A 25,923-nucleotide genomic window follows, 5' to 3' on the forward strand; every position below is an offset into this window, starting at 1 on the left:
AAGTATGTTTTAGGTTGCCACAGCATGTGCACTTGCAGCTCATAAGCTTCGGCGTCCTGTCCGAATTTACCTTGATCGCAAGACAGATATGATAATGGCTGGAGGACGTCATCCTATGAAAGTAAACTACAGTGTGGGGTTCAAATCAAATGGAATCATCACAGCTCTGCACCTAGATGTATTAATTAATGCAGGTATTTCTGAAGATGTAAGCCCAGTAATCCCATATAATATGATGGGTCCTCTGAAGAAGTACAACTGGGGAGCTCTGTCTGTTAATATGAAAGTCTGCAAGACAAACCATTCTAGTAAGTCAGCCATGCGGGCACCTGGAGAGGTACAGGCTTCATATATTGCTGAGGCCGTCATTGAGCATGTAGCATCTACTCTTTCCATGGAAGTTGATTCTGTCAGGGTCAAAAATCTCCACACATTTGAGAGTCTTAAAGTTTTCTATGAAGGAGGTTCTGGGGAAGCCGTTGAGTATACTTTGCCTTCTGTGATGGATAGGTTGGTTAGCTCTTGTAATTTCCACCAAAGGTTTGAAGTAATAAGACAATTCAACTGTTGTAACAAATGGAAAAAAAGAGGAATTTCACGGGTACCTATTGTCCATGAAGTTATGGTGAGGCCAACACCCGGAAAGGTGAGCCTCCTCAATGATGGTTCGGTTGTGGTTGAAGTCGGAGGTATTGAGCTTGGCCAGGGCCTCTGGACAAAGGTGAAGCAGATGGCAGCATTTGCTCTGAGTCAAGTACTACTTGATAGAAGTAGCAACCTCTTGGAGAGAGTGCGGGTAATTCAAGCAGATACATTAAGCCTAGTTCAGGGAGGGTTTACTGCTGGTAGTACTACATCCGAGTCAAGTTGTGAAGCTGTTCGCCTTTGCTGCAAGGCCTTGGTTGAAAGATTAATCCCTCTCAAGGAAAGGTTGCAGGAGAATATGGGTACAGTTTCATGGGACATGCTAATTTTACAGGTGACTTTCAAATAGACACCCAAATTTTTGTTGTTTTGTTCTATGATTCTTAAATTGGGATTGCCAGAGGAAACATGCAGATTGAGGGTGGTTTGGAGTCACAGTTTGGTAGTCCTTGTCACCTAGGAACTCCAGTGATACTAATCATCAATTCTATAGATGGGGTGCCCAAGTACTATATGTTTTATCTAATCTAATTTATGGGACTTGTCACTGTGTAGTCCCAGCAAAGCCTAAATATGTCCATGTGCAGTGTAGGCAATAAATGGCTTCTCCCCATCCTTGTTTTATTGTCTATTTACTCTCTCTTAAAGTTTATGCTTAAGGCTTTTACTGATGTAGCCTAGGTGAAATAACTTCCACTTAGGACCAGGTTCTGTCTAAGGGTTGGCCGAATGGGCAGATTAGGGCAAAAGTTAGGGTTAGGGCTAAGTAATGACTATGGAGTTTATAGGGTTTTAAAAGGCTGGTTTAAAAGGTCTTACGGTATAAAGATATTAGGGTTAGGAGAAGTTTTGAAATTCTGCAATTTTGGCAGAATCGGGTCACAGGCTTTAGGGTTTAATGGGGTGAAGAGATGAAGGGGTTAGAGTGGGAATTATGGGCTAGGGCTGAGGTCGAGTGTGGGGAATGATGTGGGGAATGTAGGCTGGAAGTAGGGTTTGAAACTGATGGACAGATCTGTAGTTATGAAGGAATCCTAGTTAAAATAGGAGTTGCAGATTTAATGGAGATTAGGGTTATGGAAATTGATAGAGGATGTAGGGCTGGGTTAGGGAATAAGAAGGAAACTAATTAATTGCAGAATTCTGTAACAGCTTACTTGTAATAGAAGAACTGCAATGGCAGCAACTCGAAGAGCTTGATTGAAGAAGAAGAAGAACCTCCCGATCTGCGAGATGCGAGGAGTCGCTGGATTTCTCCAACCCTAGCCCTTGATATAACTCACAAGGGGTCTTGATATGACACACAAGACAGAGAAGCAGCAGCAGTCATGGCGGCAGCAGCAAGAAGAAACAAAATTTCAAACATAATAGGTGGGGGAGCCTCCCACGAAATATCTATTTATAATAAAAGGGGGGGGGGCAAAAGGCCTTACAAATAATCAATCTAAAAGCAAATCCTAGTCAGATTAGGAGTGGGAATTCCTAATCTGAATCTTAATCACAAACATAAAACATAATAGACTTATACTCTAAATAGGAGTATAAGCTTAAACAAATAAAATAAAAAAAACACCTATCCCTCTAAAATCGTGGAGGGAGAACTTAAGAAAATAAATATAAAAAGACTGTTTTAACCCTATCATAAGAAAAATAAAAAGGCTCCAACGAAAATCAAAGAACAGCCAATTAAATCATGGTTTCGGCTTCTGCATCAACTCTCCCCGACTTAGAAATATTCATCTCCGATGAATGGGTGAAATCCATGCAACGCTCTGGCAACTTGGGGCTGAGCTTGTTGACTTCATGAATGGGAGTCCACGTACCATGCTTGTGTGAAGAAACTCGTCCACGAACCTTGTGATGAGGAGGAGGAAGTAACATGTGGGCAGCAGCTTCAACACTTCCCTGGCAGAATTCTGTTGAAGTTATAACAGTGGGAATATGGTCTTCAAGTCGTGGGGCCTTCTCTTCGAAGAACCAAGGGGGCATCACAAAATCAATGTGTTCAACCTCCATAGGGTCTTCAATATTTATAACCTTCTCATTCAGCCCCACCTCTTCAAGAACAACAACTTGCTTGATACTATCTCCCTGTGAAATGTTCCCAATTACCTTGTCACAATCAATCGCATCATCCATGAGAACTGGAGCAATTGTATGGACACCTCGAGCACCACCATCTAGATCTTCAAGGTGACGGTCTAAGTCTTCATCACTATCAGGGGGTAGTGCATATATGCCATGCTCATCGTGCTCTTCAGAGGTTTCCTCTGCCTTGACAGCCACATTAACAGGTCTATGCTTTTGTGGGCAATCTTTGGCATAGTGCCCAAGTTCATTACAATGGTAACACTTGTGGGGTTCATTGCTGTCCATGGGAGCTTTACCTTTATGATCAGCACGTGGAGGACGGGAAGAACTACCAGCGGAGTAGCCTGATCGAGTAGGACCAGCAATAGAATTTCCAGTTCGATTGTGACTAGTGGTAGTAGACTTGAATGCCGAAAAAGTTTTGACAGTACCCTCAGTGGAAGAATCAAATCCTCTATTCCCAACCAATAATTCTTCAGCCTTCAATGCCTTCTCAAAACAGTCCTTGATGTCTAGAACATCAACAACTCCAATAGCTCTAATAATATCAGATCTCAATCCCAACCGGAATCGGGACAACATCTGAGTAGCACTTTCTATTGTGTCAGTGCGAGATGAGAGAGAGTCAAACTTTTGCATGTACTCGGATACAGTCATGTTCCCTTGACGAAGGGAGTTGAATTGATCTTGCATCTGAGCGGTGTAGTGTCTTGGTAAGTACTTCTCTTTCAAATCATACTTCATATCCTCCCAGTTGGTAGGTACTTTACCTTCACGTTCCATGTCCTGCTTTGCCTTGCGCCACCATTCTCGAGTAGAGCCAATTAGTTTAGTGCGTGCCAGTCTCATCTTTCTGTCTTCAGGCAAATCATACCAGTCAAAGTAATCATCTAGGGCAGCAAGCCAGTCATAGAATTTTTGTGGATCACCATGCCCATCATACTCTTTCAATTCTAGCTTGACCTTCTGTGTATCGAACCGCCGGTTAGTAGCTTCATCTCCAGTGAAGTAGGACCTCAAATATTCCTCAAAGCTAGGTCTTCGAGGTGCTTCAGTAGTTCTGTCCCTGTCTTCTCTGTAGTCATCTCTGTCATACCTACGTCGATCCCTGTAGTCTTGGTCATGTCTAGACTGATCTCTGTGGTCCCTGTGACGTCTGGGATGATCTCTGTGATGTTCATCCCTTCCCAGAGTTCCATGAACTTCCGAACGGATTTGGAGTCTATCCTCCTCTACGTATAGAGGGTTGTTTACAATAGGCACAGCTTGCCTTTGTTCCATGGCTGTCATTTGATCACCAAGAGCTTGCTGGTCTGTGGAGATCTTCTGCAGCATAGTCATGATTGCAACAAGGGAATCGGGTGGGGGTGGTTGTGTAGGATACACAGCAGGGCTGCCATGTCCTTCCATAGCTTTGATACCAATTTGATGTAGCCTAGGTGAAATAACTTCCACTTAGGACCAGGTTCTGTCTAAGGGTTGGCCGAATGGGCAGATTAGGGCAAAAGTTAGGGTTAGGGCTAAGTAATGACTATGGAGTTTATAGGGTTTTAAAAGGCTGGTTTAAAAGGTCTTACGGTATAAAGATATTAGGGTTAGGAGAAGTTTTGAAATTCTGCAATTTTGGCAGAATCGGGTCACAGGCTTTAGGGTTTAATGGGGTGAAGAGATGAAGGGGTTAGAGTGGGAATTATGGGCTAGGGCTGAGGTCGAGTGTGGGGAATGATGTGGGGAATGTAGGCTGGAAGTAGGGTTTGAAACTGATGGACAGATCTGTAGTTATGAAAGAATCCTAGTTAAAATAGGAGTTGCAGATTTAATGGAGATAGGGTTATGGAAATTGATAGAGGATGTAGGGCTGGGTTAGGGAATAAGAAGGAAACTAATTAATTGCAGAATTCTGTAACAGCTTACTTGTAATAGAAGAACTTCAATGGCAGCAACTCGAAGAGCTTGATTGAAGAAGAAGAAGAACCTCCCGATCTGCGAGATGCGAGGAGTCGCTGGATTTCTCCAACCCTAGCCCTTGATATAACTCACAAGGGGTCTTGATATGACACACAAGACAGAGAAGCAGCAGCAGTCATGGCGGCAGCAGCAAGAAGAAACAAAATTTCAAACATAATAGGTGGGGGAGCCTCCCACGAAATATCTATTTATAATAAAAGGGGGGGGCAAAAGGCCTTACAAATAATCAATCTAAAAGCAAATCCTAGTCAGATTAGGAGTGGGAATTCCTAATCTGAATCCTAATCACAAACATAAAACATAATAGACTTATACTCTAAATAGGAGTATAAGCTTAAACAAATAAAATAAAAAAAGCACCTATCCCTCTAAAATCGTGGAGGGAGAACTTAAGAAAATAAATATAAAAACTGTTTTAACCCTATCATAAGAAAAATAAAAAGGCTCCAACGAAAATCAAAGAACAGCCAATTAAATCATGGTTTCGGCTTCTGCATCATTTACGTTCCACTCTTTTGAAGTTCACTTGATTTATAATTTTTGAAGTCATCCAGAAGAACTGGGGAAAACAGAAGGTCCAGTGTAATGTGTGTTCACCAAAGATGCTTGCTTTTAAGAAAACAATTACAGCTTGGTGTCCGGAGCATCCTAATGTTTGAATTAGATTGACCACATCCAGAAATTCACAATATCCATATTGATCACAATCAACATGATTAGAGTTCATTTTAGATTGTGGACCAATTCTGATTCCGTTAACACATTGTTTGGTCATCATCTTTTCAGACTGGAAATATGCATGGTCGCTTGGAGTAGACTTGGACTGATATTCTCAAGGATTCCCCAATCTTTTAGTCTTAATAATGAGCTTTCTTAGGCCCCTGTCCCTTTGTTATTTCAGTTTAGTTAAAAATGTTGTTCCCACAGCAAAACAAAGAACTATACACCAATGGTCGTATCCAAAACAAGGTGTCCCCCTAGGAAGAAGGGGGAAAAACACTCTCAAAAGCAGGTTTCATCCTAGAACCTGCATTAGTCAAACTACAAGCAAACATATAAGGTCCCTATGCCATGAAAGAAAAAAAAAGTCACAGAATGGAAGTTACCAGACATGATCCAAACTTCACTACCAATGGACATAATCCTCCAAATCTGCCACCCATCTCCCAATTTACAAAGTTGTGAGCTTATTTGTTTCAGAAAAAGCTTAATCCTGATCCTCTCTTCCAGAACTTCCTTCAATCTGTCAAGAAAGCTAATTTGCTTGAACCATTTTGGCAGACCAGCACTTCCTGCAAAACATTTACCAGGTCCAAAAATAGAGTTATCGAGATCAGGATTGAAGAACTGATCAAAACTGTTATCCTTGTGGGGTGTGAGACTGAACATTGGTATAGCATTACTGTGGCTCCCCAAGAAGAGCAATGCACATCCCCAGACCTTGCAAGAATGGAGGATCGAAGGGGTTTAATCTTATTAAAGAGAGAGTTGTTATGGGCCTCCCAAATGGCCGGGCATATTGATGAGAAATGACATTGTTTTTTGAGTGCTGATACCCATCAGCAGTTAGCAGACGTAGCTAACAATCACCACTTGAATCATTCTATTCATTTCGAGTTCTGACAACAAGGTAGAAGCAAACCCAAGTAGCTTAAATAAACTCACAATTTAAGAAAGATATTACTCATTGTTTCCTATCAGACTAGAAACAGGACAGGTATCATCCGTCCCATTGCCAGAATATTTAGGAATGATCTTACCAGAATTGCTCTCATCATGCATTATCGATCAAATACCCATCCAAACAAATAAGATGTTTATAATGTTAGGATCATTGAAGATGATCAAAATTTTGGATGTAAATCCAAATGGTGTCCTAATATTTGGAAGTGATGATTACCGTCCAGAAGGTGCATTTTTAATATCCTCTCACTACTATGTGCATCCTAAACTTACTTTGTTGATTAAGTAGTCAAAACTCTTGCTGCACAATGTGACTTTAGGAAATGGAAACACCAATTTGCTTCCTAGACAACCACTAGATTGCTTTGTATGGTGTTTTGGATTAAAAATCGAATTCCCATTTGCTTTAAATGGTTTTTAGAAAAGCATGCGAGACTTCAGAACCTTTGTCTTAGACTACATTATACATTCTTTTGAAACCTTAGAACATAATCTTTTCCTGGTTCTTGTGAGTCCAAAGAATATATTGGAACATGCCATTGAACAAAACTGTCAAAACCGATTGACTGAGAACATTTCATGCTTAGAAAGGGGAGCATTTCAAAGGACTATGGTAAAGAGGCAGTGTATCTCTCTTCCTCTCGATCTTTCTCTGTATGTGCATTATTTGTTCATTTATTTATGTTTTGCAGGCACATCTTCAATCTGTGAATTTATCGGCCAGTGCTTTCTATGTTCCTGACTTAACTTCCGCTCAGTATCTAAACTATGGTGCAGCTGTGAGTGAGGTGAGTACATATGACACATTTTTTCCCTAATATTTCCCCCCTCGAACTACTACTGTATGCACCATGAAGTAGCATTGGTGTTTGTTTCAGCAAGTCAGTTGGCATCGGTACTACCTTAATGCTTGAATCCTGAACTAGTGTGCATCTTGCAATATATTACTTATACAAAAGTTACACTGTCAGAGAAATGAAGATCTAGTAAGTATGAGGTGGACCAAATGATTCTTTTTCTAAAGTACTAGCTGATCGGGAATGGCATAATCCTTGCTAAACAGGAGAATGCTTACTTCAATAGGAGGAAATGGGCTGCTTTGGATAGGCCCACAAAGCACAAGGTGTAGAGTTCTCAAGGATCACTGACATTGTCAAAGCTTTAAAGCAAGTCACCCTGTGCAGAACTTTGTTTCATGGAAGAAGGTGATGGTAGAGGGAGTAACGACAAGAAAAATCTGGAAAGGTTCAAATTAGAAGAAATGACTAGAATTAGAAAGAAAAAAAATCCACGATGATTTAGATGAAACATTTTAGCTTGGATCTTGAAAATATTGCTAGGGTTTTCTTTAGAAGCGATTTTCTGCATTATAATCTGGTGTCTATTTGCTGCTCACGGGGCCGACGAACTAAAGTTTTTATCGGAGGACCAGAAGGCTGAACAGTGTCTTGAGTCTCCTCTTAAACTGAAGACAGGGAAGCAACAAGTGGAGGCACATCGTCATCAAACAAAGTAGAGTCCCCCCCCCTCTCTGAAGAGGTGCTGGAGAAAAATAAGGAGCAGACTCATGTAACACAACATCCAGAGTGATAAACACACGGCAAGATGGAGGGTGATAGCACTTATAGCCCTTCTGAGTGAGAGAGTAACCAATGAAAACACATTTGAGTCCCCGTGGATTGAACTTGCCAGGATGTTGATGATTCCTTGCAAAGAAAATACAACCAAATACCTTTGGTGGGATGAGAAAAGCAGTGGATCCTTGGAGAGTCTCAAGAGGGGTAAGAAAGTCAAGTACCCGAGTTGGCACACGGTTGATAAGGTAAGCAGTAGTCAAAACAGCTTCAGTCCAAAAATGAGGAGGAACATCCATCTCAAAGAGGAGGGAACGAGCCACTTCAAGTAGATGGCGATGTTTGTGTTCAACAACTCCATTTTGAGCCAGTGTATCCATACAGCTTGTTTGATGTGAGTGGCAAGATGCCAAGATAAGCTTGAAACGGGCCATCCATAAGTTGAGTTTCAGATTAGGGAAACAATGGAGAAGGAAGGAAGATGTTAGAGAAGAAGGAGACAAGAGAGGGAAGAAGAGAGAGTTACGGTTCAAAGTTGTGTGTGTTAGAGAGACTTCTCCAACCCACCTATATTGCTCAAATAGAATTACTAAAAGTATTACAATCACCTCCCTAGGGAGGTAAAAGGTAAAAAGACATAAAAAGTTAAAAATACATAATAAGGGAACTAGTTAGAAGTCTAGTTCCTGAACTACCCCTGATACATATTTACTATCAACTCTAACACTCCCCCTCAAGCTGGAGAATATATATTATGCATTCCCAGCTTGCTTAGAAGGATATTAAACTGAGGAGAGCCAAGAGCTTTGGTGAGGATATCTGCCAACTGATCACCAGTCTTCACAAAGGGAGTACAAATGCAGCCAGAGTCTATCTTCTCCTTGATGAAGTGTCTATCAACCTCTATGTGCTTGGTTCGGTCATGTTGAACAGGATTGTGGGCAATACTGATGGCTGCCTTGTTATCACAGTAGAGTCTCATAGGACCTTCAGTGTCAAATCCCAGTTCCTGAACAAGTCTTCTCAACCATATAAGTTCACAAACTCCATGGGCCATAGCTCTAAATTCTGCCTCTGCGCTGGATCTAGCTACAACATGCTGTTTTTGCTTCTCCATGTAACCAAATTACCCCCAACAAAGGTGCAATAACCGGAAGTGGATCTCCTGTCGTAATGGAGCCAGCCCAATCAAAGCATCTGTGAAACCTTCCACTTTCAAGTGGTTATGTCGGCATACAACAATCCTTTCCCTGGAGAAGACTTCAAATATCTAAGAATACGGTAAACGGCATCCAAGTGGCCACTCTTGGGAGCATGCATGAATTGGCTCACTACTCCCACTGCATAGGAGATATCTGGACGTGTCATGGCAAGATAGATAAGCTTCCCCACTAGCCTTTGGTACTTTCCCGCATCCACTAGAGAAGAACCACAATCTTCTCCTAGTTTATGATTTTGCTCAATAGGAGAATTGGCTGGTTTGCAGCCCAACATTCCAGTCTCTGTCAACAAGTCAAGAACAAACTTCCGTTGACATATATTAATTCCTTTCTTGGTCCTTGATACTTCAATGCCTAAGAAATACTTCAAGGGACCCAAGTCTTTAATTTCAAACTGTCGTGCCAAGTAACTCTTCAGGTTATCTATCTCAACTATATCATCTCCTGTGACCACAATATCATCAACATAAACAATAAGGGCTGTAATGGTACCATGGCCCCTCTTAGTAAAGAGAGTATGATCAGCTTGGCTCTGGGAATATCCATTCTTTAGAACGGCTTGCCGAAAGCGCTCAAACCATGCCTTTGGTGACTGTTTGAGACCATATAATGCCTTCTTGAGGAGACACACCTTCCCTTCAGCTGATGGCAGTTTGAAGCCTGGAGGAGTTTGCATGTACACTTCCTCTTCCAAATCCCCATGGAGAAAGGCATTCTTCACATCCAACTGGTATAATGGCCATTCTTTATTGGCACCAATGACAAAAGAACTCTAATTGAGTTTGTGTTTGGCAACCGGAGTAAATGTCTCCCGATAGTCAATTCCATAGACTTGACTGTATCCCTTAGCCACCAACCTTGCTTTGTATCTCTCAACACTCCCATTAGATTTGTACTTGATTGTGTAGACCCATCTGCATCCAACAGGGACACGTCCCTTAGGAAGATCCACCGTTGCCAAGTACCATTCTTCTCAAGTGCCATCATTTCCTCGACATAGCTTGTCTCCATTTTGGGTCGACATAGCATCAATAACATTTTTGGGAGTAGAAGCAGAGAGGGCAGAATAAAGGCAAGACACTGTAGGAGAAAGAGCATCATAGGAAACAAACTGGGCTATAGGATTAGTACAAGCTCTTTTCCCTCACGAACAGCAATAGGGAGGTCTAAATCACATAAAGAAGGAGAAGGAGATCACCGAGTTAGAAGAGTGGATCTCGGGTTGTGGATCCGGATCCAAAGAGGACTCTTGGTAGGTCTTCTTTCTTTCATTATGCAAGCCTTCACCTTTTCGTATGTAATGTGGTAATCTTTCTCCTTACTAGGACCATCGGCGTTCGTCAACCACCGAATCGTATGCACATCATCCAGATTCACGGACTTCCCAATGTCAAACATAAAGGAGAGATAGGTAGTGGGTAATGGAGAGAATCAGGACTGTTCATTCCCACAATTCTCCCCCGAAGAGGATCTTGAGATGGGGCAAAAAAGGAATAGATTCAAGGAAGGTGACATCTTTAGAGGTAAAGCACCAGCGAGAAGAAGCATGGTAGCACCGAGTAACCTTTAGAAGTAGAAGAGTAGCAAGAAAAAGACACTTGAGGGCTTTGGGATCAAGTTTTGTGCGATGTGATTTGTTAACATGCACATAACAAACACACCAAAGATTTTAGGAGGAAGAGAGAAAGCGAAACTGTGGAGATAAGATGTCTAAGGGAGATTTGAAACCAAGAAGTTTGGTTGGCATGCGATTGATGAGGAAAGAAGCAGTGAGAAGAGCAGCAGACCAAAAAGTCTTGGGAACATGCATACCAAACAAGAGACTACGGGTGACCTCCAATAAATGGCGATTTTTCCTCTCAGCAACCCCATTTTGTTGGGGTGTGTCAACACACGCTAACTGATGGAGAATGCCATTCTTAGTAAAGAAAGCTTGGAGACCACTAAACATATATTCTCCCCCTTTATCAGACCGGACAACTTTGATACGAGTATCAAACTGAGTAAGGATCATTTGATAAAAATTCTGAAATGCCTCACAAACATCACTCTTATTTTTCAGAAGAACAGTCCAAGTGGCACGAGAAAAATCATCAACAAAAGAGACAAAGTAACGAAAGCCAAATAAAGAAGTAGTGGGAGAAGGTCCCCAAACATCAGTATGTATAATATGGAAAGGAGCAGCAGTTCTATTACCATGATATAGATAAGAGGAGCGACAATGTTTGGCCAACATACATGGTTCACATTCAAAAACATGGGAAGATGCAACAGAAGAAAATAAGTGAGGTAAATGTTTCCTCATTACAACAAAAGATGGATGGCCTAGACGCCGATGCCATAACATAACAGACTCCACTGAACTACTGTCATCACGTCCACACACATAGGGACTGAGCGTGGGTACACCAGGATAAAAAAGGTAAAGGCCTTTCTCCTCACGTCCGCTACCAATAATCCTCTTCGTCACCAAATCCTGAAAGAGACAGTGAGAAGGAAAAAAGGTGACACAACAGTTGAGGGATTTAGTCAAGTGACTTACGGATAAAAGGTTAACAAGAAGGTTAGGAACATGAAGAATCGAGGTAAGGGAAATAAAGGAGGTAACAGGGATACTACCTTTACGAGATATCGAGGAAAGGGATCCATCGACTATCCCGACTTTATCCTTACCAGAGCAAATGGTATAGGTATCATAAGTAGAGGACATACCAGTCATGTGGTCATGGCACCGAGTCAATGACCCAAGACTCGGCTGCAGAGAGGCCGTAGCGGAGACCTGCAAGGCCGAGGACGAAGATGAGCTGGCCACGGTAGATGCAGGAGATGTGCTCAATCGGGCTATAATCCGGCGGATCGTGTCAACCAAGATAGGATCATCTGTGGAGCATCCGCCGCGATCGTCACGAGTGAGCTCGAGCTCCCTCTCTACGACCACCACGACTACGTGTGCTAGGGGGCGACCATGAAGGGACCAACACCTATCCTTGGTGTGCCCAGTTCTCCCACAGTGATCACATTTAAACCTGTCTCTCCCAACTCCACTGGCACCAATTGTCTCTACTACACTGGCTGCCTCACGAGTGGGCCCTTGGTCTCTACTACCCCAAGGGTGTCTCGAAAAAACCGGAATTGAGAGCGACTTGTCATGAGATGATGCCGATGTGGAGTCCATAGTGACACGGCGAGTCTCCTCACTCTGTAGGTAACTACGACCTCACTAAGAGATGGAAGAGGAGATCGGCCTAAGAGTTGGAGCCGGATGGGTTCATAGTCCGGGTTCGAGACCACCAAGTAAAGTGAACACCCGCTCCCTTTCAAAGGTCGATACACCTTCGCTTCATCCGCCGGGTTAATCAAATGGAGGTCCCGGTGAGTGGTCATATTCTTCCAAAAGACTAAGGAAGGCATGATAGTACTGGAGATAGTTCGTCCCCTTGCCGCATGGAATGAATCTTTTGTGCGTGATACACTTTGGCGAGTCACCCACTCTGTCATAGGCACGAGAGACACTATCCCAGATGGCCTTGGCAGTCTCCTTTCTTATAAATCTTCTCCCAATCTCAGGCTTCATGGAGAAGATCAACCATGTCATGACTGTAGAGTTCTCGTCTCCCATTTCTCATAAGTAGGTGCATTCGGCTCTGGAGGCTTGATAGCACCGTGATGTACCCAAGCTTCCCTTTGCTCCTAAGGGAAAGTTTCACGGAATGTGACCAGTCCAAGTAATTTGTCTCATCAAGTTTCACAAAGGAAAGCTGAAACTGTGTGCTTTCATAGGCAAATTGAGGAGAAGGGACAGGTATACCAGGTCCCGAAATCTCAGAATCAGCCATTGTTCAAGTGGGGAGTACACACTCTACCCAAATAATAAAAAACTTCCAAACAGTCTCGATAACACAGAACCAGCAAGTAAAGGCAGCCTGTAGAGGCACAAGTAAAGGAAAAAGCGAGGAAAAAGGGGCTTCACCCTAGCATTCACCAAGAAATAACATATCTAGAAACAATCTTAAGGCCCTCACACAAGTGATGTTAAACATTTCTCAGCAAAGGCAGCAATACATAGCAGTCCAGAAATAAGAGGAGCAGAGAAATTGCAGTGAGAAATTGCAGTCCCGATATTACCTAGGCGAAACAGAGATTCCACGAAAGAGAGTACTGCTCAGCAGAGTGGAAGATTGAAACCAAGGCCAGATGGGATGAAAAGAACACCCTTGGGCGATTCTATGGAGCCATTCCAAGGTGAAACCAAGGCCGAGAGAGAGAGAACCAGGGGCTCGAACTTGAAGCTGGCGGTAATAGTTGCAGGTGATGGAATGGCTTCAAAACTTCATAATAGCTTCTACCAAGCTCAAAGAACACCTCCAAACAGCTGAGTTGGTTATTTCCAACCTATTTCATACTTCTATACCACAGATTTTTTACATTGGTAGCTTCTCTTTGAAACCCTTTGAATCCTAGGATTCCAAAGAGAAGAAAAGAATAGAGAAGAGCAACCAAATATGACTCTCAAACCAACCTGCTTTGATACCAAGTTGAGTTTCAGATTAGGGAAACAATGGAGAAGGAAGGAAGATGTTAGAGAAGAAGGAGACAAGAGAGGGAAGAAGAGAGAGTTACGGTTCAAAGTTGTGTGTGTTAGAGAGACTTCTCCAACCCACCTATATTGCTCAAATAGAATTACTAAAAGTATTACAATCACCTCCCTAGGGAGGTAAAAGGTAAAAAGACATAAAAAGTTAAAAATACATAATAAGGGAACTAGTTAGAAGTCTAGTTCCTGAACTACCCCTGATACATATTTACTATCAACTCTAACACCATATACTCCTTGCCATTGTCACTACGGAGAATCTGGATATTTGCATTAAACTAAGTGTGAACCATGCTATGAAAAAGCTGAAAACAACTGAAGACCTCATTCTTATGATGCATCAAATAAATCCAAGTAACTCTGGAGTGACAATCAATAAATGTAACAAACCAGTGATATAGAAGTACAATGGACAGAACCCCATACATCCGAATGGACTAACATAAAAGGAGAAATACTTCTATTTTTAATACTGGAATACTTCGAACGAGTTTGCTTGGCTAAAATGCAAACATCACAAAAGAAATTAATGTAGAAGGGGTTCACAAAGAACCACTCTACAGGAGGATCGTTAATAGTTGCAGCAGATCATCAATAATGGAAGCAATTCAGAATTAGAAGGTAACAAATACTAGGCAAACCAGCAGTGGAAATGAGCTCCAAAGGGGATCAAGTTTCAGTCTTGATGGGGTGAATGTTTGCTCCCAGTTTGGTCCTATTCTGATGGACAGAAGTGGAGATCAGAGTTGATCTTGAAAATAGAAGGTAAAACTCAGAATTAGAAGGTAAAGGCTGCAGAGCAATCCAGCCAGTAGGGGCTGGAACTGGGATTAAGTGGAGGTCTAGTAGCAGTGAGAAACTCCTCCAAATCTCGGCCTATTCAATCAATGGTTTGCAGCAACAGCAGCCTTCGGAGTTGATTGGGAATGGATTCTGATCTTCAGGGTGTGTTCTCATAGAGATTTGTTGCAGTCACAAGCAGAGCAATGGAGATCGAGTAGAGGTAGGAGAAGAAGATAGAAGAAGAAAGGGGTAGGGGGATGGGCTCTCTCAGCCCTGGGTCTCTCACCCACAGCTATCCCTGCAAGGAGCTAAAACTCGGGTTTCGACCAGCTAAATTTTCGAGTTGGCTCGAGATCTCGGTCGAGTTGGTGTAATTTTTTTTTTTCAACTCGAAGGCTGGTTTCAATGGGTTTTAGACCTATTTTGGGGTTGAAACTTGGTACTCAGTCTATTTTAGACCATTTAAACACAATGACACTATCAGATTTTGCAAAAACAAAGTCCAAATAGGAGTTTCACTTAGTGCGAAACCAGGACATACACTAATTTATGCCTAGTATCATTTAAATAAATGTTTTTGTATTTGTATTTCATTTACTTACGATATTTTTCATGAATAAGCCAATACCTCCCTATTTGAATCCAATAAAAATAGTTAAAAAATCAAATTCCAAAAGGAAAAAAAGTCAACCCCCCAGTTCAAGAACAAAAACTGGATTTTCAGCAGTAGGCGCAATTTTCAACTTTCTAATGTTGGGGTTTTTCTAAAATCTAAAAATTCCATAAATCTTAATATGGTAAAACATTACTAAAAACCAGAATTGCGGTAAAATATTCATTTGTTTTGATGTCCAAAAAATATTTTCATTCAGAGTGATTTTGACAACGTTCATGCACACCAAATTAAGTTTGACCGGTACATAATTCCTTCACTATAAATCAGATTTAAGCACTTTTGGTTTTTAGCAATGTTTTACCATATTAAGATTTTTGGAAATTTTAGATTTTAGAAAAACCCTAGCGTTAGAAAGTTGAAAATTGCACCTACCGCCGAAAATCCAGTTTTTGTTCTTGAACTAGGGGGTTGACTTTTTTTCCTTTTGGAATTTGATTTTTTTAATTATTTTTATTGGATTCAAATATGGGGGTATTTTCTTATTTATGAATAATATCGCAAGTAAATGAAATACAAATACAAAAACATTTACTTAAATGAAATTAGGCATAAATAAGTGTCTGTCCTGTATATAAGTGTTTGTCCTGTGTCTGTATACCAAGGTTTGCATATATTGGTGTCTGTATACCAATATGGCAGTCTCAGTAGAACTCGACAGAGAACTCACGAGATTTGTCGTGTTCTGGAAGTCTTTAAAGGTAAAAAGGGTCGAAATCTGGGTCAAGTCGAGATCTCGACTCGACCGAGATATTGTAATTTTTTAACTCAACAGCCATCTCGTCTCGACCTTTGAAAAAACCGAGATCTCGCTAATTTTAGTTCCATGATCCCAGCTGTTGAAACAAGGTTTACTCCCATAACCAAGTGCAAGAATTCCTCAAAACTTATTCATTCTCTGTCTGTCAATTACAATAGCTACCTTTATATAGACTGAGGTTAGGCTACAAAAATAGAAAGTAAAACTTAGCAACTGTTTGGAAAATAGAAACTATTGAAATAGTGCCTAATGGAAATAGAAATTGAATGAAATTAGAAACTACTATAGGCTTTATAACTCAGCCTTCTAAACATGCAAAGATAACCAAACTAGAAACTAATATAAAATAGAAGGCCAAATGTTTTCTGTGCCAGGGGCGCAGGCTGCGCCCAGACACATGGGGATGGGCGAAATAACCATCCTGCCCCCCTAAAAGCCAGGCCCATGTGTCTGAGCGCAGGCTGCGCTGCGGCACAGAAAACTTCAGCCCAAAATAGAAACTACGTAATATAAACTGAAAATAGAAACTAAACTATGGCAGCATTAGGATAGAATCTTCCTCCACTTGATGGGCCCACAAGATCTTCTAAAAATCAATCTCAAACAAGGACAATTTTGGCTTTGACGACGTGAATAGTGTTTTAGTCTTCAACTTGGGTCTTCTAAAAGGATTTCCATCGAGGCAATGTGGGCTGTGACACTGTTCACGTGAATAGTAATTCCAGACTTTTCTCTTCCTCATGCTTCAATCTACATCAGATATCCTTAGGTTTACAATGCTGAAATAAATGGGGAAAGGTTGTAACTAAGGTCCCAACAGGAGGGTGACCCAAACGCCTATGCCAAAGAGACAATTCAGATGAAGAGGTGGAAGTAGAATCAGTCTGATGAGCTTGATGTGTAGATGAGATGTCTTCGTCGAGCAAATAGAGACCACCAAAAACTCTACCACAACCAACCGTCACCATATCCTGAAAAACACAATGAGAAGGAAAACAGTCACTTGACAATTCAGATCAGATGTGAGACGGCTAATGGAAAGAAGGTTAGTGGAAAAGTTTGGAACATGTAAAACAGAACCCAAGGATAAAGTAGGTAAACAAGTTATAGAGCCCTTTCCAAACACCGAGGAGAGAGAAACATTGGCAATTCAAACCTTGTCTTTACCAGAACAAGGAGAGTATTGAAAAAATAGTCTAGAAGTTCCTGTCATGTGGTCAGTGGCACTGGAGTCAATTATCCAGGGATAGGGTACAATCGATGCACAATGACAACTAAAGAAAATACCGGAGCCAGCAGGGTTGGAGACAGAGGGAATTAGAGTGGAAGCAGAGGTGGAAGCAGGTGCAGTAGACTGTGAATGTTCCAATCTGGTCATTAAGTGGTGGAGCATGGTGAGCTCGTCCTGAGAGAGGGCAGCACTAGCAGGGGAATCAGACTTAAAACTCTCAATGTGATGAGCAGCCAATAGAAATCCTTGGTGACCACAATAATCACATTTAATAGAATCCCGCTTAGACGCAGAATGATCATTGGAGCAAGAGGAGCCACGAGGTGGCTGTGTAGTAGGCCCAGAGAAGAGGTTTGATCGTTGCTGAGAAGAGGACTGCATCATAGCAGTGCGACGGCTGTCCTCCAGCTGAATCAAGGAGTAAGACTGCTCCAAGGTAGGAAAAGGATCACGACTGAGCACCTGTGCACAGATCTAATCATACTCCATATTGAGGCTGGCTAGAAAATCATAAACTCGATACTTGTCTTCCTGCTTCTTTAAGCTTGTAGCATCGGTGGTGTAGGATGCCGGAAAAGTATTATAAAAATCTAACTCCTGCCACAGGCTGCGCAGCTCAGAGTAATGTTGAGGGTTAGGTCCTTCTACTTGGTCTCATGAAGTTTCTTGTGCAATTCATAGAACTATGCATCGTTCCCACCCTGAGAGTATGTTTCCTGAGCAGCGTTCCAGATCTTGGCGACAGTATCCAAGAGAAGATATCCTTGTGCAACCTGGGGCTGCATACTGTTGATGAGAAAAGACATTACCAGGGAGTTATCAGGACCCCACTTTTTCTATGGAGCACCAACAGTAGTAGACTTCTCTGTTTCGCCTATAATATAGCTAATATACCCTGTGTGAATCGATGGAGAGGTAACAGGATCGTGACCGCATCAGAGAATTGCTCCCATGCAAACAAACGGAGCTCACAAGGAACTTGGGGAAGCCATCATGAGTCCCACGACTCAGCCCTTTAGTTCCAGATGTAGTGGTTGAAAGAACAGACATTGTTACCAGGAAAGGATTGCACACGGGTTGACGAGGGATCACTAACACATAGAGCAATCACCAAAAACCACAGCCAGCATAGAGATCAAAGCCAGGGCTGTAGCACCAAAGTTGATACCAGGGAGAATTCCTGAAAAATAATAATTGGGGATAGACCCTGATCAATACAAAAGAACTAAAACCGATAAAAATTGATCTCTAGATCATGGGAAGGGATCTAAGAGACCCAAAAAAGGGGGACAAAATCCCTTGGTGGTTTAGGAAAACACTACCCAGGGGAGGGGGTAGTGAAGAGAGAGAGAACAATAACTTGTGTCTAATGGGACACTGGGCAGCTTTATTTATGATAGAAAGGAGAAGATTCTAGAATTACTACAATGACAAAAATATCCCTGTAGACAATTCTACCCTTATACCCATATTACAACAGAAATGTATGCAATGTGGTTTTGGTAAAAAGTAGGAGTAGACATGGAGTGGTAAAGATAGATGACCAACAGATAATCCAAAGGGACAAGTTTTTTTTACTTCGTTCGCTTACATGTAAGAGGGGAAATTGAATATGGTGGTGCTTGTAAAATTTGGAGTGTGTGGGTGAAGTGGTGAGGAGCTTCTAGCCTGTGAGTATATACTATCTTTATATCCCTTTTTTTTGCTCAAGATGTTCACTGTGTGGGTTTTATTCAATGGTTGGAACATTGATTAATATATAATATGGTGTTTGTACCTGCTTTGATAGTAAGCTGGAGTGGACTCCACACCTAATGATTACGGTTGATGTTTAATTATTGTGTTATTCAATTTCAACTTGCATATGAGATGTTTGATTTGCTGGTTACCTTGTAGCTAATCTGTGGCTATGTCAGGTTGCTATAATGCTAATTGCTAATGTTATAGTTATGAGAATCACAGGTGGAAATAGACCTCCTTACTGGGGCAACCATGATTCTGCGAACAGATATTATCTATGACTGTGGACAGAGCTTGAACCCTGCTGTTGATTTGGGACAGGTTGGCCCAACTACAATCTTATTTGCATTGTATTCCCACTTTTGAGTTATTGTTCTTTCTTTCTTTTAGGGAGGGTGATAATTCTCTTGTGTGTATGTGCCGTTTAAGTTTGTGTGATAACAAGTTAATACAATTGTACAATGAGATTTCCTTGGAAAATGACAAAAAGAAGCTACTATTGACAGTTGGTATCATTGTAGATGGGTAAGATGTGAGACTGGCCATTTTGTTGATACCACTGGAAAATCTTTACTCCATAAATCTACCAGAATTAAAATTTTTAATCAACCAAATGATCTATTATGGGCGTCCAAAACAAATTTGGAGTAGTTGAGAGGGTTTTATAATGGGTGTTGTGTTCATCAGGTTAATTTTGGTTTTGGATATATGTAAGTTGGATCCATTAATCCATAGACTACGTAGAGAGACCTATTGGATGCTTTATCTTAATTTACAGTCCACCATAAATGTGATTAGCCACCTCACATTTGCAAATTACTTCCTGCAGATTGAAGGTGCTTTTGTTCAAGGGATTGGTTTTTTCATGCTGGAAGAGTATCTGACAAACTCCGATGGATTGGTAGTATCAGATGGTACCTGGACATATAAGATTCCAACCATTGACACAATACCCAAACAGTTCAATGTTGAGATATGGAACAGTGGACATCACCAGAGACGTGTTCTCTCCTCCAAAGGTACGGTCTCTAGTTGCCACCTCTTTAAGTTGTATGGGCAATTGCACGTACTTCTCCTAATAGATGGTCTAATAAATACGAGATGGTACATATTCTACATGTGCAGTTTCATGAACCCACCCTCCAGTGGGCCCACCTTGACTTCTGTGGCTGAGGATAGAAAACAATAAATGATCCCAACCACAGTAAATTGTATTTATTCAAGTAGTTTTGTCATATTGCAGTTAATAGCAAAACTTTTTGTAGGGTGTGAAGGTTTAACTGACCAGAAAAGGATTCTTAGTGTAGGGATTAGATGAGATTAAAATAGGATGAGGATAGATGAATGACCAAGGCCCGCTGTACGGCTTATTTGTTATTTTATTTTTCAACGGGTGTGAACCTCTTGATAAATCATAAGATTAGAGGCCTAATAACTGTTGGAACTTCTTGCTTCTATATCCTTACTCTGCAAGCATTTCTCATTATTTCTGTAGTGATGCAACCATATACCCAGCTGTGACTAATACGTGTTGATTGGAAGGGCTGTGTCCAAGGTCTTCAAAAACTGTATGTTTGCAAATCAGGTCCCGACCCACTTAATAGTATTAAGAGGCATGGGATCGAAATGCCGCTTGAACTCCACGTGCAAGGACCATGGGATTTTGGCCTGCAAGTGCGGGGGAGTGTTATGTATACATTGATGCTGCCCTTCCCTAAAAGTTTGAGCTTTTTGGGTGAAACGGTAGAGAACATTTTTTGTTGAATTGGGTTCTTTTTTGTCTCATTCTTATTTATCATGAACTTCTTCAATGTGTGAACTGATTGATAGCCTTCAAATTGTGCATCTAGATTGTCTTGACTCTTAAGGTATGGAACTAAGTTGAACTTCTGGACCACAGATCTTCAGAAAATCTTTTGATTCTTTCCTCTCTGACTTTTATGTTTTCACCTCCATCTTTTTCTATGTTGCTGTTCTGTTGGATAACTCCTTGTTTGTACCCACTACTTCTTGTCTCATTAGTTTTGACCTTTTCCTCCTTATTTTCCTCTCCTTGCTTGACAGTAGTAGTTGCTGAATTCTGGAAGGAGTAATTTGCAGTTTTTCACTGTCTTCCTGTTTATACACACACACACACACACACAATTGTTAGTGGACTGTATGGATCAGCAATCTGTCAAATTCCCTTCTAATCATCAGCCCTAGGTAAAGATAGCTGTCTAAAGGTCAACATTTTGTTTTGAAAACTACCTAGAAAAGAACGGATTTCCTGTCACATTGTAAAAGGCTAGAGTTTAAAGTTTCTGCTAAAAAAAGAGATGATGTGAAGGTTATCTGGAGCCTTTTTTCTTTCAGCTCTGACATGTAAGAGTTCCAGGTTGGCCATATCTCTTTGTTGGATGACCTAACTAGGAAACCTATCACAAAGGTGCCAATGAAGCTGTACTGAAAACGAGAATAAGGATGGAAAGAATGAATCTCTTAAAGAAGGTTTTTTTTTATTTATATTTACATATGGGATAAATTTTCTGAAAACTCTTAAAGCTACACTTTTGTGGAACTTCAGAATGAGGGTTGCAACTGTGTCAGCACGTGGCCATATATCGACATAGGATTGCACGAACGCATGTAGATTTTAACAAAAACCCTTAAACAAGAGAGAATCTATCTTAGTCACATGCCAACCTACTAGTATAAGCTTTAACTACTCATAAACATAATACGTGAAGTCAATATGAATAATTTAGGTACACCACAAACACATTTAAAGAATAATATGTTCTCTTTTATGAATTGCTAGATGTAAGGACTATTTGAATAATACCAAAATAACTTTGATGTATTTAAAGTAGAAGAGAAAAAAACCTAACACATGACCTTTTTGCACTCTATTTACCTTGTGGTCATTAGATAAACTCACTGTTTCACTTTGAATTTAAGACAGCTTTTTCTTTCAAGTGGTAGTGAGTTGAGGGGAATTGTCTGTTGCAAATACTGTGGTTAAAAAAGTTTGAATTGCCAGTCTTTAAGTAATATAAGATCATTATTAGATGTTCAATCACGATCAGTTTGCTAAAATTAATTTGTCTTGCAGCTTCTGGGGAACCACCATTGCTTTTGGCGGTCTCAGTTCACTGTGCAACCAGAGCAGCTATTAAAGAAGCCAGAAAAGAGCTTCTTGCCTGGAATGGGTCTAATGCATCTCATTCAACATTCCAACTGGAGGTCCCTGCAACAATGCCTGTTGTCAAGAAGCTCTGTGGGCTTGACAATGTTGAGAGGTATTTACAAAGCTTGCTTTCTAATCAACAGAAGCTTAGTTTGTCGTGAATAATTTGTGTGGATATGCAACGTTCATGTAGGTATACAAAATAAAGATCATATTGATTTGTTTCGCTAGTGATCTCCTGAAATCAGAGTCCTTTTAACTGTACCAACATCCAGGCCTTGCAACGAATACTAAGGGCTATATGCTAGGCCTGGCTCAGACTTTTGTGATTGGTAGGGAGGCCCACTGTGGGTTGGCCAGGCCTGTCGGCATTGAGTATAGTAGATGTATTTTTGTATTGCTCTCAAGTAAAAAAGAGCTATAACATCACCACTTTCAGTGACATTTATATTGTCATGAAGTCACTTATCCTTGCTAGATGGCAGATGTGGGTATCAGGCAGGTCCATGTAGCGGAAGAGTAGAAGACCATACAACCATTTCACTGGTCAAATTTTGGCCCAAAACAAGCGCAGAAAATGAGTAAAAAGTGACTCAAAAATTCAATTAAATTACAAGAATATTATTTTGTAAAAGTGAGAACCGAGTCTAAAATTTCACTTCAATTCGTTTTTCCCCCATGGCAACGAAAATGGAAAGCTTTATATCTTAGCAAAGGAAAGACCAATACAATGTGAGATCAAAGTTGGAGGAGTAGTACTCATCCATTGATCCACACTCAAGAAAGAGAGATACAGATCCCTGGCTAAGTTGTGAGCCTCAGTGACAAAATTCTTATGTTTGAAGACCAGAAAACATATCTCAAAGGTGAAGTTTTAGTTTCAGAATATCACACTAAAGGGAAGAAACATTCTAATCAGGAGCTGCAGTAGATTCATTTAAGGGCTTAACCAGAACCTCAGAATCTCATATCAGTATAAATTTAATTTGAACTCTGAGCCAGTAGAAGACTGTCTCTGATTGCCATGGTTTCATCCATTAAAGGAGAGTACACATGGGAAAGAAGGCTCTTGCAGCTAAGAAATTCCCAGAGTCTGATTAACTGAGCCCAGATGAGGAACTTGAGAATGGGTAATGGTTTTGTTCATTTGCTTTCACGTGTCAGTCATTAGTTCGTCAATGTTGCGAGTAACCTGCTATGAATCATTGCTTCCTTGCATGTAACAGTGGATATATGATGCATCACCCAGAGGCCTCTTTAGCTCCTCCTGCATCAAAAAGCTATTGACTTGAACCTAACAAATATATAGGAAAAATGAAGATTATTAGAGAAAATTGCAAAGAAGATAAACATAGTTTCATCTTTTTGTTTTTTTTTTCATGAACAAATGATTTTACGACTTTGCTGTGTCATACGGTATAACTTTTTAGAGGGAGACGGGTCCCCACACTGCCATTTTGTTTTTGTTTTGGGTTTTATATATGAGAAAAAGAAGGCTGCTTGGTTACACCTCTTATTAGGGATGTAAACGGATCGAATTTGGTCGGATAGTGGCATTATCATATTCGTATCCGATTATATTCGGACAGATTTGGATAATATCCTACCGATTTTCGGACGAATTCGGATAATTTTCGGATAGTGATTTTTTGAATACAGGTTCTCCTAAATGGATATGAATACGGATCGAATATGATTTTTCGATTATCCGTTGATATATTTACCGTTTTTATGATGAGGGTTAGGGTTGAGACTTGAGAGTTCAGTAACTACCATTTCTTCTACTCTTCTTAGTCTTTTATTCTCTTATGTTTTTTACTTTTGATTTTTTAATAGATATGTAATTCCATGTATCACATTGCATAAAATAATATATATAAGCCAATAGCAAATCTAGAAAAAGAAGCACATTACCTTAACTTATAAATTTATAAAAATAAGATAACAAAATCCAATAAGGTAACTTAAAAGGATAGACAAACACAGAGTTATATTTCAGATATTTTATTAATGTCGGACTGCTAAACGAATCGGATAATAATCGGTCCGATAGGGGGATTATCATATTCATATCCGATTAGTTTCGGATGGATTCGGATACTCCTAAACGGATACGAATGCGGATCGAATACGAATTTACGAATATCCATTTACATCCCTACCTCTTATGCCCAGACACATGGGTGGCGAAATGACCACCCTTCCCCCCATATTGGATGCTTGGGCGTGCACTCCTATTGGTCTCTGTGTTGGTGCAGGGGCCACACGACCAAGTTGCGTTCTCTCGCTCTCTCTCTCTCTTTATATATATATATATATAAAGGAAAGAGAACACTATCTGGTTGCGTGCAGTGCACGGCCCATGCGCCTAGACATGGCCACATGAAATGATGGGATGCACCCCAAGGATTTCAGCCTTTCCATAGGGGTGTGATGATCATTTTGCACGACTGTGTGTCTGGGCGTAGGGGACGTGCACCATACGCGATCAGGTAGTGTTCTTTTTAACCCCAAAAAAATAATAATAATAATAATACAAAAAAGAAATGGCGAAAACATTCCTTCAACACGCCGTGAAGGTTCACCACATTATCTTATAGATTCACAAGCCTCTTTAGGGTTTTAGTATGTTCCATATGATAATCCTCCCGTGTGCTATGCTATTGAATTATTTCTGTTTTCCCAACTTATTGATTGGGTTCGACTCTGGCCTTTGTTTGTCCGAAAAAAGAATGGAATTAGATGGTCAATAAAGATCCAAAATACTATGGTTGTAAATAAAGGTGTGAAAATCAAACAGAAACTGTTTACCGAAATCGAATCGAACCGTTTAAATCAAAATCGATAGATTGTTTAGTTAAATGGTTCAGCTTTTGATTATGAGACCGTTTAGTTAAATGGTTTGATTACGGTTTCTACCTATAAGCAATTAAAACCGAATCGAACCATTTAATCGGAACCGGATCATTTAACACCCTTAGTTGTAAGGATCCTGAAGTTCATTCCGGCATGCAAAGGAAACTTATGATTTACCTCATTTATATCTTTCCTTTAATATTATTATATTATTTGTCAACATGATGAGCAAGGACTCATACATAGTTGTTAAATCAACTTGGACGTACAAGAAGTGAATTCATCGCCAATGTTATACGTTACATATAAGAGGTTATTATTAGAAGCAGTTCACTAAGATTTTTCCTGAATGACAAGAAAACTCAATAAGGGCGTTGCCCTACATAGTTGCCTGGAGGATCATAGTTGCAGGTGATGAAGGTCCCACCACTGTTGCACATAACCCTACCACAACCAAGCCGAATCGAATTCCTCCAAACCACCTGGGTATAGTGGCCGCACTGTTGTCCCCCAGTATAAGAATTGGAATTGTAATCATAGTAGGCTTTCTCATCCACCCACAACTTGACAGCATCTGGCATCTGCGGCTGACATGTTACCGGAACTCCAAGCAATGTTCTCACCATAAGGTCTGCCGGAGTGCATGAGCTTGCAATCTCCAGCTCTTTGGTTGGCATAGGTAGCTACTGTGGTGTTCCATGTCATTGATCCAACTCCGACATCTGTACGGGCGGCATTGTGGGGTGATAGGTAGTCATTTGGAGAGTTTTGGGCTTGGGAGACATGGAAGAAGGCTAATAAGCCAATGAAGCAAAGAAGAGCTAAGAACTCAAGCTTGTATGATCCCATCTTAATTGCTAAAAATTAAAGATCCTTGAATTGATATATAAAATGAGATACATGCAAGGTAGTTATGCTATTTATAGATATCCCCCA

The 25,923-nt window shown here is 40.7% G+C and overlaps 1 protein-coding gene and 1 pseudogene across 3 annotated transcripts in view; one reads left to right on the plus strand and one right to left on the minus strand.

Annotated features, from left to right (window-relative positions):
- Window positions 1–25,923, plus strand: part of LOC122664298 (indole-3-acetaldehyde oxidase) — a 110,048-nt gene that overhangs the window by 4,537 nt on the left and 79,588 nt on the right. Inside the window, exons 6-10 of one of the 3 annotated variants that reach the window (XM_043860062.1) lie at window positions 14–979; window positions 7,080–7,175; window positions 19,185–19,283; window positions 19,792–19,981; window positions 22,057–22,322. In XM_043860062.1, coding sequence (XP_043715997.1) covers window positions 14–979; window positions 7,080–7,175; window positions 19,185–19,283; window positions 19,792–19,981; window positions 22,057–22,292 — 1,587 coding nt within the window. In that variant the 3' untranslated portion in view covers window positions 22,293–22,322. Of the gene's footprint in view, window positions 1–13; window positions 980–7,079; window positions 7,176–19,184; window positions 19,284–19,791; window positions 19,982–22,056; window positions 22,347–25,923 lie in introns of those variants that run through there. The other 2 variants (XM_043860070.1, XM_043860078.1) reach the window with 2 other exon arrangements.
- LOC122664390 lies at window positions 13,924–25,866 on the minus strand (annotated as a pseudogene).

This window comes from Telopea speciosissima, chromosome 1 (genome assembly GCF_018873765.1).
Source record: "Telopea speciosissima isolate NSW1024214 ecotype Mountain lineage chromosome 1, Tspe_v1, whole genome shotgun sequence".
Taxonomy (NCBI): Eukaryota; Viridiplantae; Streptophyta; class Magnoliopsida; order Proteales; family Proteaceae; genus Telopea; species Telopea speciosissima.